The sequence below is a fragment of the Aotus nancymaae genome, unplaced genomic scaffold (assembly GCF_030222135.1).
Source record: "Aotus nancymaae isolate 86718 unplaced genomic scaffold, 86718_ANA_hifiasm-v0.15.2.pri h1tg000036l, whole genome shotgun sequence".
NCBI lineage: Eukaryota > Metazoa > Chordata > Mammalia > Primates > Aotidae > Aotus > Aotus nancymaae.
Genome location: NW_026988450.1, coordinates 30,366,327 through 30,383,800, shown reverse-complemented (window position 1 = coordinate 30,383,800; position 17,474 = coordinate 30,366,327). Strand labels below are relative to the sequence as shown.

The 17,474-nt window shown below is 45.0% G+C and overlaps 1 protein-coding gene across 6 annotated transcripts in view; it reads left to right on the top strand.

Annotated features, from left to right (window-relative positions):
* The window catches only part of PAG1 (phosphoprotein membrane anchor with glycosphingolipid microdomains 1), a 146,116-nt gene extending 130,062 nt beyond the window's left edge, over positions 1-16,054 (top strand). For 5 of the 6 annotated variants that reach the window (XM_064384299.1, XM_012450947.3, XM_012450945.2 and 2 more), the window contains 5 exons: positions 1,107-1,158; positions 4,605-4,701; positions 6,937-7,538; positions 11,717-11,776; positions 14,840-16,054. In XM_064384299.1, coding sequence (XP_064240369.1) covers positions 1,107-1,158; positions 4,605-4,701; positions 6,937-7,538; positions 11,717-11,776; positions 14,840-15,202 — 1,174 coding nt within the window. In that variant the 3' untranslated portion in view covers positions 15,203-16,054. The remainder of the gene's footprint in view (positions 1-1,106; positions 1,159-4,604; positions 4,702-6,936; positions 7,539-11,716; positions 11,777-14,839) is intronic. The other variant, XM_012450948.2, reaches the window with a different exon arrangement.
* The last annotated feature ends 1,420 nt before the right edge of the window (positions 16,055-17,474 follow it).

Here is a 17,474-nt window from a genome sequence, read left to right as displayed (position 1 = left end):
GAGAAACATGCTGTATGTAAAATAATCATCAGTGTCTTTTTTTGAGTTATACTTCTCTCTCTCTCCCCTGTCTCATATAAAATGTCAGTTCCCCCCAAAAGAGAAATCTTTGCTCAGAGAGAAGTTCTTTCTAACCAGGAGTGATTTTTCAGGACATCCTGGAACTATCATAAAGCACGCAACCTTCTGATGGGCAGAATGCCACCAGAGGCCCGTGCAGACCAGCTACCGTCAGCCAGCCCTGTCCAAACCCTCCCTCCACCATGGAAGCAACTCCAGGAGTGTCACTTAAAATTCTGAAATAGCTTCCTACCCTAAAATCTGTCAGAAGGAGAAAAGCCAAGACTCTCTGAACCCAGCCAGCCTCCTAATCCCTGTCCAGGTTGGACACAGACCTCTGTGGCTGTAACAGAGTCTGAGTCGCTGGGAAGATGAATAAAGAGGCTGCAGAGCCCGGGCTTCCCTGCAGTTACTCATATTCCCACTAGGTGTCACCCTTGTTTTATAGAGAACGTGGATGGGCCGCGTATTCTCTACAACTGATGGCCTTTTTTAGACTGTCCCAAGTAAAAACAAATTCTATTTTTACTTGACAGACTTTCCCATAGACTAGAAGTACATATGACTCATCCTGAGAGCATGTACCCTTCCCGGTGTGCCAAAATTTGTATTTTCTTTATTTTCTCCATCCCGTTGCAATGTGTGACTTTGCAGAGACTCAGATAATTGTTTCATCTTTTTTTAAAGATAATTTCTTTAAAAAAAAAAAAAAAGTGGGAGTGGAGGGGCATAACTTGTTCTGCTAGTTTAGGTATAAACAGTTTCTACTCAGGCTCAGGCCTCGGTCCTCTCCTCGTGAACTTGTATGTTTTTTCCTGGAAGAAGGGTTCCCAGGGGAGGTGGACAGTCCCTAGCTGAGGCTTGACCTCCTCTTACTCAACACCTGCAAATGGGCCATCAAGCCACTGTCTGGTTTTGTCTTTGTTGACAAAATAAACATCGTTCTTAAAACAAGAGAGATTTAAAAGCTGATAAGAATTGGGCCAGTATGTGTTTGATTTTACGGGGACACATTTGACATTACAGCATTTCACTCCTCATTTCAGGGAAAAGAAGCCACGACAGCCCAGTGGGGACCACGAGAACCTGATGAACGTGGTGAGCCCCCTCACGTCTGTCTGCCTGTCAGTCCGTGCCTGCTCCAAACATCAACTCCTTGTCTCAGTGTGCTCCCACGTGCTTGCAACCCGAGTAGAACCCACAGAGAAAGCTAAGCCTGAGTTAAACCGTGGCCCCCTCCACTGCATCCTCTCTCTGTAGGTTTGTGGCTGCCACGGCTGGAGGCCCATACAGTTCCCCTGCGTTTGCTGGGAGAGCTTCCAAAATGGATGCAGTAGTGCTGCCGCTGGAATGATCCTTAGATGGCTCCAACCTACTTCAGGGATGTGACTTTTTGCCTCTCTTTATTTGCTAGGGCTGTCATAACCAAGGACCGCAAACTGAGTGGCTGAAATAACAAGTTTGTTTCTCAGTTCTGGAGGCCAGAAGTCCAAAAATCAAGGTGTTGGCAGGATTGGTTGCTTCTGGGAGAGAGTCTGTTGCAGGCCTCTCCTAGCTTCTGGTGGTTTGCAGCCAAACATCGGCTGTGGCTTGCTTTGCAGAGGCACCACCCCAGTCTCTGCCTTCTCTTCCTGTGGCGGCCTCCCTCTGTGTTTCACATCACCTTCCCTCTATGCCTGGCTGGCTGTGTCCAAGTTTCCCCGTTTAAGAAGGACACCAGGCATATTGGACTAGGGCCCACCCTCCTCTAGCACGACCTCACATTAACCAGCTTCATCTGCAATGACCCTGTTTCCAAATGAGACACATTCTCAGGTGCTGGGGGTTAGGACTGGGACGTGAATTTTAGAGAGACACAGTTCAACCCATAACAACAGGTCATGAAGCTGGCGGGAGCCTGGGACCCACAGCACCCTAGGTATAGTCTGGCCTTACTGGCGTTTTCCCAGCTCTCAGTATCCTGCAGGGTCCTGATGATCCCGAGGCCCTCAGGGATCCACCCTGGTGAGGAACAGCCTGAGAGTCCTGCTTTGTCCTCTCTGACCCAGGGCCGTGCTGCTAGGGAGGGGCCCATCCTCATATTAGCAAGGCAGAGTTCAGAGTCTACCCTGAGTCCCAGGGCAGTGCTAAGACAGAAGGTGCTTCTTGTTCAGGACATCATTTTTCAGGGTCTAGCAAAAACTGGTTGGGAGGAGGGGGTGCAAAAAAGGAAGCATGGATGAGCCGAGGTCTGGTGTAAAACCCGCAGCCAGCAGACATATGCAGAGAGGACCCGGGGGCGCCTCCAGTCTAGGTTTCCTGACCTGCCAATTCTCGGGACTCCTCTGGCCCAAGCAGGCAGGAAGTTATCAGGACTCCCTGTTCCCCCTGGGACCCCCAGGATTTTCCTTCCCTCCCCTCCACATGCACACGCCCACCTCACCCTTCACCACTTTCCTGGGCCCTCATTGCCGCTCCTACCTTTACTCTTTTTCTCCCCCAGTTCCCATCTCTGGTTATCCATGTTGTCCCCACTTCTCATCCGTGCCCAGCACCTCTGCTCTGCCTGGTGATTGCTGCTGTGGTGGCCTCAGCAGGGAGGGTGGGAGGGATGGAGGGAATGCCCCACAGTTGCTTCTCCCCATGCAGACTCCAGGCCCCCGCCTTTCCTGACTTCACCATCCTCCTGGTGCCAGTTGGCTGGTGAGGTGGGGTGGGCTGGAGAAGGGCTCCCACCACCATTCCTCACTTCTTTCTAGAGCAGGGGTTCTGCGGTGTGGCCTGAACCACCACCAGCAGCAGCAGCACCTGGGAGCTCCTTAGAGGTGTGAATTCTCCTGGGGGTGGGGCCCAGTGAAAAGCTAACAAGGTGATCGCCCCAGGTGATCCTGTTGTAAGCCCAAGTGTGAGAGCCACTGGCCTATAGCTTGGGTTCCTGCTGTTCTGCTCAAGGTCCAAGGTCGGCACAGCCCTGGCTGAGATAGGAAGAGAGTGGCAGGTGAATAAAAGGAAAAAGCTGGCTCCCCACCCCCACGCCTTCTTCCTCATCCACCATATAATTCATTACCGCCCCAACCCATAGCCTCACTTATTTGGGTGTGAATGTCTGTGAGTGAGTGCATGCACACACAGGGACACATGCTTTCACTGTCACTGGCACCCATGTACACACGCTCACCCACCCAGCTCTCTCTAAGAGCTTCTCAGCTCCTAAATCTTATCCCTCTGGTGGATTCTTCATCTCATAGAAACAGAGATTGGGAATAGTAGTTACAATCTAGATTATAGTAAGTTCAGCTGTGATCAATTATGCTGTTATGGGTCCACCTGGGAGCCTTCCTCCCTCACACCCAGGCCTGCCCATTTATCACATCATTTCTGGGATATTAGCACCTGCATTGCAAGTTCCTGGCAACCTAACACAGTAACCCATCTCACTGAGGGCTGATCAGATATGAATGAGCTGCATTGGATTGAAACAGCTGACTCCCAGTACACTTTTGAATCATGACACGGCATGAACTATCTGCTATTATTGGCTTCCGGTCAAGAGTCAGAGAAATTGTGAGGTCAACTAGCAAAGGTTCGTGTGCTATTTACATCACAACTTTCCTGGTAGAATCCTAGAGCATGACGCCGCCTCTTGGAACACGCAGGCCATGAAAAGGATAGGGAGCAAATCACATTTCTCATGGCATGGCGCACCATTAGCAGTAATGATTTACAACACCTGTGTTGTAAGGATGAGGCTGCTATAGTCTTTTTCAACCAGTCCCCTCCCTGCCTTGAGCTAAAGGAACTGATATCTCACAGCCTTCCTGTAGCCCTGTGTAGATCACCAGGCAGGAAGCTCTGCACGTGGCCTTGGAAGATTCCCAGTGCTTCTAAGATTCTGGGACAACACTGTCTACTAGAACTTTCCGCAGTTCTGTGTCTCCTATTGGATATGGTATCCACGGGCCACATGTGGCTATTGAGTGCTTGAAATGTGACTAGTCAACAAGGAACTCAATTTAGTTTCTTTTATTTTACTTATTTTAATCTAAAAACAGTAGCTCCCCTCAATCTGTGGTTCTGATTTCTGTAGTTTCAGTTACCCACCGTCAACCACAATCCAAAAATAGGTGAGAACCATGAAAGATATTTTGAGAGAGAGCACATTCACATAACTTTTGTTACAATATAATTATAGTTATTCTGTTTTATTATCAGTTATTGCTAAACCTCTTACTGTGCTTACCTTGTCAATTACACTTCATTGTAGGTGTAATAGATATGGATAGGAAAAGACATGGTCTGTATAGGGTTCAGTACGACTCATGGTTTCAGGCATCCACTGGGGGTCTTGAAATGTGTTCTCTGTCTACACCGTGCTTTCACCAGAGGTAGGAGGACATCCTGTTACCCCTGTTTGCCGATAAGGAGACTGGTGGGGGACTACTGGAGGAGATTCTGTTTTCTGTTTCCGCTGTGTTAATTTTTTTTAAATCCATGGATCTTCTCTCCTCTGCAGTCCCGATTCTTAGCAATGTGATGCATGTGTTGTTATTGTTGTTGTTTTTCAGCCTTCAGACAAAGAGATGTTCAGCCGCTCAGTTACTAGCCTGGCAACAGATGCCCCTGTCAGCAGTGAGCAGAATGGGGCACTCACCAATGGGGACAGTAAGTTCTGCAAAAATACCAGCTTTCAACACGGGCCTCATCGCCTATGGAAGTCCAGGGTTTCCAAATGTGTAGCTCACAAAGTAGGAAATGTGTTATTGCTCACTTTTAGTATTACTAGCAATTTTAGCAGAACACCTCATTTGGATGAATAATACTACTTATTCATCCACTTCTGTGTGCCAGGCATTGTTCTAAGACTTGTAAGTGTACTAATTCCTTTACTCTAACCCCACGAGATTACTGTTATTGATAATAATATCAGTACCTTTTAAGATAGCTATTATTACTATTCACAATTTAAAGGTGACAAAACTGGGCACATGGCTGCTGTAACAATATTACCACAAGCCTTATGCCTTAAAATAACAAAATGTGCTTGCAATTCCGGAGGTCAGGAGTCTGAAATGGGTCTCACTGGGCTAAAATCAGGGCATTAGGCCTGCAGTCCTTCCTGAAGTCTCAAGGAGAATCCATTGGCCTCTCCCTCATTCTCCACATCCTTCTCTGACCCTCCTCCCCCCTCTTCACTTATAGGGACCCCTGTGATTACATTGGGCCCACCTGGATCATCCGGTTTCCCTCTCATCCCAGAGTCATCTAATTAGCAGCCTTCCACCTGTAACCCTAGTTCCTCCATACCCCCCACGTAACATAACACATTCACAGGTTCCAGGAATAAGGAGGCAGACATTTTTCGGGATGGTTCTGCCTTCCACAGAAATGTTGCTAATTTGCCTGATATCATAGAGTCAGCAGGCTAAGGATCTGTCATTGGAACGTGGGCACACACTCGGCCACTCCGCGTAACATGTACGTCACGCACTGTATACTCTTGCTGATGGAAAGAGCAGCTCCATTTGCTTCACGCTTTAGAGTTTACACCATGCTTTCACCTGAGGTAGGAGGTCGTCCTGTTACCCCTGTTTACCCATAAGGAAATGGTGGGGTAGTCAGGACACCAGTGCCTGTTCTCTGTCCACCATGATGTAGACAACTAGAACTAGAGAGCGAAAGTTCACCCCTCCGTGATGATCAGGGATTTCGAACACACATGAGCGTTCGTAAGTTCAGAAGGATTGGGGATGCATTGTCATTTCTTCATGTACCCCTTGGAGACACTTTTCTTTTCTTTTTTTTTTTTTTTGAGATAGAGTCTTGCTCTGTTGCCCAGGCTGGAGTGCAGTGGCACGATCTTGGCTCACTACAACCTCCAACTCCCGGGTTCAAGCGATTCCCCTGCCTCAGCCTCCCGAGTAGCTGGGACTACAGGTGTACACTACCACGCCTGGCTAATTTTTTGTATTTCAGTAGAGATAGGGTTTCACCACGTTGGCCAGGATGGTCTCAATCTTCTGACCTCATGATCTGCCCACGTCGGCCTCCCAAAGTGCTGAGATTAAAGGGGTGAGCCATCACGCCCAGCCCAGAGACACTATTTCTAATTCCCCCAGAGTGAGACACTAATGGAATAACTTGCTTCCTTTGTGTCCACATCCTAAGGGCAGGGCTTTCTGTTGGGTTGAACGACGTGTCTGCGCACCCTGCACCATCCCTGGTACGTGGCAGGCACTCACAACATAGTTGACAAAGGGACAGCTGAATGGCTCCACACAACAGCATATCTGTGGCTGGCCAAGAATCTCACATTTGGTTTTTTCTAATTTGAGGTAGGAATCTTGGTGGCAGGGTGAGATGGAAGAAGGGTATGAAGTGCCAGTCCCTTTGTGCTAATGGCTGAAGGGTGCTGTTTGCCCTGTGATTTCCATTATGTCTGCCAAGCAAAAGTGATCTGTGTGAAAGGAGTGGCTACCAGTAGTTCCCTCCACACAGGCAGGGACCAGTGGGGCTGGGGAGTGTGGTCACTGCACATGCCCCGTTGCTGGAGTCCAGCATCCCATAGTTCGGCTGCATCAACCTGGTCACCTTCTGGTCACATTGGACACTGCCTACAAGACTCTCATCAGGAGTAGCATTAACTAAGGAAAGTAACTGTGAACTACATTTATACCCAAGATAACTTACCAAATGTTGTATTGGGAGAGATATAATGGACAGCTTTATTTTAAGCTGTGATTAAAGTAGGATACTAACTGATGGTCATAACAACTATAATTTGTGCCAAAGACTTAAAAGAATGCATCTTGATTTAACCTAACTTTATATTACCTGATTCTCAGTAGTGATTATTGAAAGACTTGCCTTTCTCCACTTTTAATATGTCTGCTGCTTTAGTTCTTTCAGAGGACAGTACTCTGACCTGCATGCAGCATTACGAGGAAGTCCAGACGTCGGCTTCAGATCTGCTAGATTCCCAGGACAGCACAGGGAAGTCAAAATGTCATCAGAGTCGAGAGCTGCCCAGGATCCCTCCTGAGAGTGCAGTGGATAGCATGCTCACGGCGAGAAGTGTGGACGGGGACCAGGGGCTGGGGACGGAAGGGCCCTATGAAGTGCTCAAGGACAGCTCCTCCCAAGAAAACATGGTGGAGGACTGCTTGTATGAAACTGTGAAAGAGATCAAGGAGGTGGCTGCAGCTGCACACCTGGAGAAAGGCCACAGTGGCAAGGCGAAGTCCACTTCTGCCTCGAAAGAGCTCCCAGCGCCCCAGACTGAAGGGAAAGCTGAGTTTGCTGAATACGCCTCGGTGGACAGAAACAAAAAATGTCGCCAAAGTGTTAATGCAGAGAGTATTCTCGGAAATTCGTGTGATCCAGAAGAGGAGGCCCCACCACCTGTCCCGGTGAAGCTTCTGGACGAGAATGAAAACCTTCAGGAGAAGAAAGACGGAGAGGCAGAAGAGAGTGCCACAGACAGGACCAGTGAAACTAACAAGGTGAGTGCTGGCGTTTTTGTTTGGCCTTTGTGGGCTCCTGTCCTGGTTAGGAATCTAGCTGGTCCTGGGTTGTTCTGGGAAATATCTGCAAACACGTTCCAGTTTGTTGAATGATGAGAGCTGTTTTCATGGAAGCTGTGTTTGGCTTTTTCCCCTTCCAAGTAATAAAATACCAAAAACTTGCATTTATCACATATTTCTCTCTCAGCACCTTACTTGGATATTTTCGCATTTTTTCCATCATGTCTAATTAGGGCCAAGTCTCATTTGCTTCATTTTGAAGTCCAGGAGTTAAACAGAGAGACTGGACTCTGCCCACAGATTTTACCTATTCTGCATGTTAACTACCTCCGCAGCATGGTGACCTTCACCCTTCCCCAAAATCAGCATGCATAGCGACAGGCACCACAAGAACCAACTCGCAGGCGCCCATGGTTATATCTGATTGTATAAACTTTCATATAAATCAATAGAAGATCTTATTTTGTGACCATTTCTAAACTATAGCTTGTACTTCCTAAATTTAGATATTGAATAAAGCTCTAAAATGCATTAGCAATCCACAGCCTTCTGTGCGCATCTGATAGCTTGATATCTGCGCTACAGTGAAGTTCACATCCCTAGTTGTCAAAATCTCTTTGGGATTTAACTAGCCCCATGTACTTCAGGCAACTAATATCTAATTTCTGTTTTCTACACAGAAAAAGAGCAAGGTTCTCTCTTCTATTTAGATATTAGTAGGAAGGACGTGTAGCAGGTTAGCCAGTCACTAGTAGCCTTAAAAACCTTCCGTAGTTCATGGCCAGAGGTGAACACTCTGTTTGTGTAGTTAGACCGAGAAAGTCATTCTTTGTGATGTTCTCTGAATGCATTTCGACTTTTTGTATTATCCATGAAATCAGCTGTTGAGAGCACCACTAAAAGGGTTTATGAGCATGTTCATAAAATGCAAAAATGCAGTCCAATTTTTTGCCCTTCATATAACCAACGACAATAAACCTGATGTGAAGTTCATGCTGCCTAAACCAGCTAAAGCTTTTTACTTACAAGCATTAGAAAGATAAGAAGATGTGTTGTCTAAGCATTGCTCGTAAACAGTTCTCCCAGATTTCACATTAGAAACTGGAAATACTCATCTGGAAACAAAATTCTCTTTCCACAATATAGTAAAAAATGAGTAATCTGCCATCTTTATATAAACAACCCCGATTTTAAATGAGTCGAGAGAGTTTGAAGTATTTTATATTCATTCATTTATTTAACAAAAGATCTTAATGAGCACCTGCTGCGTGCCACACAGTCTTCTAGGTGCTGGAAACAAATCAGGTACATGAACAAAATCCCTGCTTTGTGGAACTTAAATCATAATGGGAAGAGACAGACATAAAATTTAAAGCTTATAAGAGAAAAAAAATAGAACTGAATAAGGAGGACTGAGAAAACAGGTAGGGAGTAGAGTTTTGGATAGAGTGGTCAGGGTCTGCCCAGCTATGAAGGTGACGGTGACGTCTGAGTTAAGGAGGTGAGGAAGTGAGGTTTGTGCTTTTGTGGAAAGAGCACATGAAGCAGAGGGGATGACCAGTGTGAGGCCCCTGAGGCTAGAGCTTGCCTGGCTTTTTAAGGGAAAAAGAAGGGGACTGGTGTTGCTGGAGAGGGAAGAAAAAGGACAGCAGTGTCCCCACTGCTCGATCCTGGATGGCCTTGGCTTATAGTCTGAACAGTAATAATGTCACTAGAGTCCCGAGCAGCAGAATGGCACAACCCAACCTATGTTTTCAAAGGATCCCTCTGGATCCAGTTTTGAAATAGACTATAAAGGGTGGAAGTGAGGAGACCAATTGGGTGGCAACGCTAATAAACCAGATCAGAAATGGTGGTGGCCTGGATCAGGGCAGAGGCAGCGGAGGTGATGGGAAAAGCTAAGCCAGAGCCAATAGATTTGCTGATGGATCCTACGCTTGGTGAAATGAAGAAGAGGCAGTGATGAGTACGAGGCTGGGTCCAACACACAGGAAAGATGGAATTGCCATTAACTGAAATGAAGAGGATACAGGCAGAGCAGGCTTTGCGGGGAGATCCAGCATTCAGTGTTGGATATGTTTAGCTTGAGATACCGATTGGACTTCCAAATAGAGCTTATCAGATGGTAGCTGGATTGATAAGCCAGGTTAAGAGGAAAGGCCAGGGCTGGATTTGCTGATGTGGGAGTCATCCACAGAATGTGGCTTTAAAAGCCAGGAGATTGGATGAGGTCACAGGATAGGCGAGTGTAAATAGAGGCTGGAAGAGTTCCAACAGTAGAGATCTGGAAAAGGAACCAGCAGACGAGACCAAGGTAGGAAACAAAAACAGGAAAGTTATAGAGTCCTGGAAGCCAGTGAAGAACGTGTCCAGGGAGGAAGGAGTGGCGGGCCGCTCTGCTGAGTGGAGCGGGTAGGGCAGGGAAGATGAGTCCCGTTGGTGCCCTTGAGAAGAGCAGTCTCTGGGGAGTGGTAGAGGCAGAAACATGACCGAAATGGATTAGAAAGAGAATAAGAAGAGAAAAATTGTTTGGCTGACTTTTTAAAAGATTTTGCTATAAAGAAGTGAGACAGGCTGGGTGCAGTGACTCATGCCTGTAATCATAACACTTTGAGGCTGAGGTGGGTGGATCACTTGAAACCAGGAATTTGAGACCAGGCTGGGCAATGCAGCAGAACCCCATCTCTATAAAAAATACAAAAATACAAAAATTAGCTGGGCATGGTGGTGTGTGCCTACAGTCCCAGCTACTTGGGAGGCTGAGGCGGGAGAATGGCTTGAGCCTGGGACTTCAAAACTGCAGTGAGCCAAGATCACAGCACTGCATCCCAGCCTGGATGACAGAATGAGACCCTGTCTCAAAAAAAAAAAAAAGGAAGTGAGATAATGAGTAGGTAGAATTTCAGAGTAGGACTGGGTTTGTTTTATTTTTAGAATGAGAGAAACAACAGCATGTTTGCATGTGGCTTGGAATGGTCCCACACTGGGAGAATTGTTGGCACAATTTAACAAAGAGAAAATAGATGAATGAAGAAGCTGAGGGTAGGGGTAGGAGTTCATAGAAATTTCTTATGATTCCTTCAGTTTTCTTAGCCAACTAGGAAGCAAGGTCATCTGCTCAGAGTAAAGATGGGTGAGAAGGTGTTGGAAGTTTGGGGCGAAGAGGGCAAGATGCAAAGTAGACTTTGAGTTGAGCAGAGACCGGGTGTATTGGGGAAGCATCGGATGATATGAAACTGCTGTAAGGGCTCACTAAAGGGTTAAGTTCACATATGATTGGCAGTTGACTATGGAGCTTAAGCTTAGTAAAGCAGTAAAGGACACCAAGGAGAAGAGCAGGCGTTGAAAACATGAATGGGTCCCAGTGGTGTTGAAGGAGCATTGGAACTGGGTTCCAGGAGTGAGCTTTGACAATGAGCTCTGGTCTGAAAGAGTTGCAGGGAGTTGGGCTGGTGGAGAGGCTGTGGTTTAGAAAGGCCTGGTGTGCAGCCATGAGGGTGCCGAGGTCGGGGGTGGGCATGGAGAGGGAACACAGATAGAGCCCAAGATCAGTGGGGGCAGGGCAAGTCAAGGAACTAAAAGACGGGAGTTAGAAGGATACACATTTGTTGAGGTCACCAAAAATTAAGACAAGGGATGTGTTAGAGAATCAGCAAACCAAGAGCCAAAATCATTGAAAAATCAGGCAGCGGGCAAGACACAAAATGGGAGTCCATTTCTCCATTAGCTTTGACATTTCCAGATGACTTAAGGATCTTTCTGATGACGCCTGCAAACCGTAGAAGTATAAAATTCAGGCATTTAATAAAGAAACACCATGTTTTTAAATATTAGTCCTCCATGAATGACCAATCTTTCAGTGACAATTAGAAATTGAAACAGTAGTATAGATAATTATTTTGGCTTATTTGTACCTACAGATCCAAATACAAAATGAGAGGAAATTTCTCTAAGGATAATGCTAGTAGACATCACTGAACATTGTACACGTAGTAATAGATTGCTTAAGTGTTTGTTTCTCAGTGCTTCCCATAATTCCTTTGTGGTTCCCTAAAAATCATTTGAAGACATTTTTAGACAGATATGAGGAAACGTGCAAAAGAAAGGTCAGATGTTAACTTCGAACTGCTGTCCTTGGCTTGTGTTTGTTCTGACAGAGATTTAGCTCATTGTCATACAAGTCTCGGGAAGAAGACCCCACTCTCACAGAAGAAGAGGTAAGTTTTGTTTCTTTTTAAAAAGAGAAAACTCCTGTAGTAAGGAGTAGAGCTTCTCGTCTTGAATAAATGCACTGTAATGTTACCCTTTGAAAGAGCTGAAATATTCTCTACACCTATGTTTGGAGATCAAGACTTGGGTTGTTGGTTTTATAATGGCTCAGAGAGACTGACGGGCAGGTTGTAAGACAAGAAGGATGGCAGGACAAGCAGTCGGCTTAGGAAAAGAAACTGAGCAGGAAAGCAGGGTCAGAGCCAGGAAAAATAGAGAGGGCAGGGGAGGAGAGTGAGAAGAGAGAAACTCCGCCATGAGCAGTCAGCAGTCAGGAAGACTGTATCAGAAGGAAATGAATTGTGGGTTGGAAAATTCGGGAAATTACAATAGGTGGGTGTAGGGAATTTGCTCCTGCCTGGGAGACAGAAAGAGGAGGTCTCTGTGTGGAAATCTGGATGCTGAGAGCAGAAAACTTCAGTAAGTACCATTCCACGCTGGAGCTAGGGTCAGACATAGCAGCCAACAAGAGCAGATCCCATATTCCCAAGCATCAGGGAGCAAAATCCACAGGTTAGATTTTCAGTGAAGTGTTAAAGTTGTTAAAGCCAGTAAATGTATATGTGTGTGTGTATGTTAAACAGTTCAGTCTGAAACTGAGATCTGAGCTTTAAGTACTATTATCCCAATTTAACGGAATGTTGTGGAAATGATTGATTATAAAGAGAAGAGAAATGGGAAAAAGGAAGAGAGTAACTTATGAGAATACAGCAACAATTTACAGACTGAGGAAAGAAGATGAAAGTTTTAAAGAGAAAAATTGAGAAGCTAAATAGCAAGGGGACTGAAAGAGAAACCTGTATACAAAATAAAAATAGTAGTCATAGAAAACAAATAATCAAAAGGAATCTTAGAAGACTCAAGAAGCTTTCATAAAAGTTGAAATGTACAGTAAGACCCTCTACACACTAGGTTCATTCCCAGAGTCAATATTATTTTGCAAGTTAATGAATGAGGACAAAGGCCAAGAAGACCCAGTACTCTTACAAAGAGTGAGGGGCATTAATGGCAGGGACCACGGGGAAGAAAGTTGAGGAGAGAGGCAGACGGTGGTGAGGGGCTGACTCTCATTGTTGCGATCTAGGTCAAGGTACGTTTGTCCTCCTTGGTGTTACCTTTGAAAGTGATGAATAAGCTGGCATGCCATCTCCCCTCACCACTGTCATCCACTGTTTACCCTTTCATAATCTGTCCATGTATAATTTTTGGCTTGGACCACCATTTAGAGAATAAATTCTGTGTTTGCACTTCATTATAAACAGCAGTGAATTTTTTTTATTCTCCTTAAATTCAAAGAAATTTCTTTGAATTATAATTCTTCTATTTTTGAGAGCAGTTTTTTACTTAAAATCTCTAAGGTGAGAATGTTAATAATTTAATATTCATTAGGATAGTCAGATCCACATGGCAAGAGTTTTCCGAAGACTATTTTTCTGAACTGTTACCCTTGGATCACGAAGGCCTAACCAAAGTGAGCCAGCCACCAGCCTGTATTGAAAAGTTCTCATGCAAATGACCAGTTAGCATGTGGCAAGCCTGTCTTAAGAAGCTTTTGAGGCCAGCTGGAAACTTCACCCGCAGTATGTGAGAAACGTGAAAGCAGGAAAATGTCCCTCGGCACTTGGGAAGCCAAGCATCTGTCAGGAAGTGTGTTCATGTATTTCCTGGGTATTTCAATGAATCAAATCACTGTGTTAAAACTAAACACAGGTATAATGAAGGGTATTTTTACTTATTTCCAACCACGATTTTTCACAATAAAATAATACTCCCCAAAAGTCTCCTAATCAATACACTTAACCTTCACAATGAATGAAATCTCTGTTGATATCAGAGGTGATACAGGATTTATTAGTGAGACTGGGAGGGTGTGCTTGGAAAGCCACTGGCTCTTACCATAGAAAATAGTATCCTGTAAGTTGTCATTTCTGACTTGGCTGGTTGCAAGCAAGAATGAATTTTCCCACTGAAGAAAACTAGATCTGGACTGTCAATGTCTGTTTACCCAATAATACGCAACTAAATCAAAAAATAATGGCCAGGCGTGGTGGCTCACGCCTGTAATCCCAGCACTTTGGGAGGCTGGGTGGGCAGATCACCTGAGGTCAGGAGTTCAAGACCAGGCTGGCCAACATGGTGAAACTCCATCTCTACTAAAAATATAAAAATTAGCCAGGTGTGGTGGCAGGTGCCTGTAGTCCCAGCTTCTCGGGAGGCTGCGGCAAGAGAATCGCTTGAACCTGTGAGGCAGAGGTTGCAGTGAGCCGAGATCCACCATTGCACTCCAGCCTGGGAGAAAAGGGTGAGACTTCATCTCAAAATAATAATAACAATAATAATAATAGACAGGAATACCCTTTCAAATATATGTGTGCCACCAATGAGCATCCAGCCACTGCTCTTGGAGACCGTGTGATGCAGGAAGCGTGGAGTCGTCTAATTTAGTGGCGCTCACACTTTACTGGCCCTCAGAATCAGCACCGGTTGCTGGGCCCCGGCCCCGAGGTTCTGATTTGGGGGCTCTGGGGTGAGGCCTGAGAATTTCCCTTTCTGACAAATTCCCAGATCCTGCTGCTGCTGGTTTACAGCCTATACTTTGAGAAGCACTGGTCTACTATGTGTTTTCCGTCCTTTTTTGTAAAGCAGTGGAGCCCTTTTTTAGGCAAAATATCATTCTGATGTAGAAGTGAAATAAAACAATGCTGTGGTCAGGTCTCCGGGGGCTTGAGGAGCTTCCCACTCCGCCTCTCCTCAAATTCCTCCACAGACCCAAGAGAACTGAGTTTTCATGGAATCAAGGGAATATGACTGATCTAGTTAACACAGTTGAAGATAATGTGTATAACTATTCTCTAGTAATGTGCTCCATGATTAGTACAGATAAGAAAGAACAAATCTTTAAGAACACACACACACACAAGCCCAGGAGTGCTCAGTACGTAGCCTGTCACTAAAAAGGGGGAGAGGGAGTCACAGCTGGAAGTTTATTCAACCCTCCCTTTGTTTCCTAGATCTCAGCCATGTACTCATCGGTGAATAAACCTGGACAGTTAGTGAATAAATTGGGACAGTCGCTTACAGTGCCGGAGTCCACCTACACCTCCATTCAAGGGGCCCCTCAGAGGTCACCCTCCTCCTGTAATGATCTCTATGCTACTGTTAAAGACTTCGAAAAAACTTCAAACAGCACACTTCCACCAGCAGGGAGGCCCGGCGAGGAGCCAGAGCCTGATTATGAAGCGATACAGACTCTCAACAGAGAGGAAGAAAAGGCCACCCTGGGGACCAATGGCCACCACGGTCTCATCCCAAAGGAGAACGACTATGAGAGCATTAGTGACTTGCAGCAAGGCAGAGATGTCACCAGGCTCTAGCAACCCAGAAGACAGCCCTGGGTAGCCTGTGACGATCAGCATCTGGGGACGTTTCTTCCATGGAAGAGAAGAAGTGACACAGACCTATACTTCACGTGCTGCTTTACTCACCTGAAGCTGGTTGGAGAGGCCCTGACTGTTCTCCCAGTTGTTCAGTTTCTGAGACAGAGAGGTACGGACCAGGTGCACCTGAGTGTGCCCCTGCCTGCCAGACGGACAGGCACACCCAAGCATATCTCCCTCCTGCACCCTCACTCCCACAAAAGATCCCAGCTGTCAGTGGTCTCATCCTATTAGTGAGGAAAGCCAGGCTGTATGGAAAAACTGCACTCACCGAGGACCACAACGCCCCCCGCCTAACGTACTGCCATTTGGAAGAGCCAGGTTTTTCTTCCTCTCTTTCCTTTTCTCTGTCTGCTATTGACTTTAAAATGTAAAGCTTTTCCCCCTCAAAATGTCCAGATTTCTATGGTTCATTCCAAGGAAATTTTCACACAAGGCTTGGCCTTTGCCTTCAATGGAGGTGTCTTAGGATGGCAACAAACTGTGGCTGCTGCTTTCTGCCCAGCTCACCAGTCCTGGGGATCTGGACCCTGCAGGTGAATGGGACTGGGGAGGGATGTCCCTGGAGTCTCTTCCATCTTTGTTTCTTCTTATTTTGGCACTCTCTATCAGCAGCCTCTCCCCAAAGTACTTGAAGTCAGTTTTAGATGCTTTATTTTATTTTTCTAGTCAAAAACATTTTCCCCCCAATGTTTGAAAACTCATCCAAGCCTTTTCAGTATTTTCCATGAGTATTGTGGTACTTCTATACTGGCTTAAGCCCAGAGCTCATTCCTTCAAAACAGAGAGCCTTAATCTTTATGTTGGGACACAGACCGCATATTTGGACGGCAGCCATACATCCATCTCTGAAGGGCTGTGGACATGAATGTGTGTTTCCCATGGCCTCCGCTGCCCACACTAACAGTGTGGCATCTTATAAGTTAACTGCTACCCTAAGGTCATCTAAGATTAAAATGTAAACATTTATTTTTGTTATGTAAGTTTATAAGATGTTTTATGTTTAATGCCTACTTTCTTAAAAGTGCCAGAAAAAATGTATATTAACTATTTTGATTTTAGGTACAATGATTTATACTCTCCTTTTGAAAAGATATCATAAAGCACATAGGCTAGGTCATTACAAGGAGCTGTTATCTTTTTTCTAATCAGATGTTTAAAACACTGATGGTTTTTAAAGACACCTTTTTAAATGGTACTTGGAGCTCCTGATCCAAATTACCTAGACCCCTAGAGAAATAAATGGAATAGACATAAATAATCATTTTCAGTGGTTTATGGTGAGCAATATTGAATTATTTGAAATGGTAAAAATGGAAAGAAGAACAAAATATATGATCAGAGGTGGCTGTGAATTATAAATCTTATAAAAGTGTCATAATTCCATTAAGGTTTAATTACATTTTTTCAGACAACAGTGATGAATTCTGCAGACCAGTGCTTACCAATGCAAATTGTCTATTGGAATCTTTTTCCTATATTTTACAAACATCAGTGGCTGAAATAACTCAGATTAAGAGCTCAGCCTGGTTTGAATCTAATCATCTCTTTAGATCTTATAAGGCCAGCATTAGGAAACTTGTTCACTTTCATTTTCAAAGGAGCCTAGTTGAAGTGCTATTATGAGTGTGGGCTATGGAAGGGCAGCTTTTCCTACACTGATAAAGAAAAAAATGAGGAAATTACTTTATCCCATTGTGATGTCTGTGACTTTTTGGATTTAATAATCTAGCTGTTTTTCTTTATGACAAAACATATAATTGGGAGATTGAAATGTCTTAAGAATTGTAGAGACCAGCTCATTGGAATGTTTTTCCATCCCTGTATTCGTGGCTTGACTTTGTGACTGCTGTACGTTGCACTTCTGACATTGTGAAGTGAGCTATGTTGAGGTCAACTGGCTGGTTGTCATTATTTTTCAATCATCTTGGTCTCTCCCACTAAGATATCATGTGCATAAGCACAATCATCATTGATTAGAAGATCATGGCAGAATACCCTCGGATTAGAGAGAAGTTTGTACCTTGCACTTCTCTGAATTCCAATCTCTGCTTTTTGCCAAGCACTGCTTTTTGCCTGGTGATTTTCACTCCTTTGTATTAATGACTTTGACCCAGCAATCTCTCACATGACCGGGTTCTATAGTACATGGTAACAGCCAAGTCATGTTACACACCTAGCATTGTGCATGCTGTAATGACATCCTTTA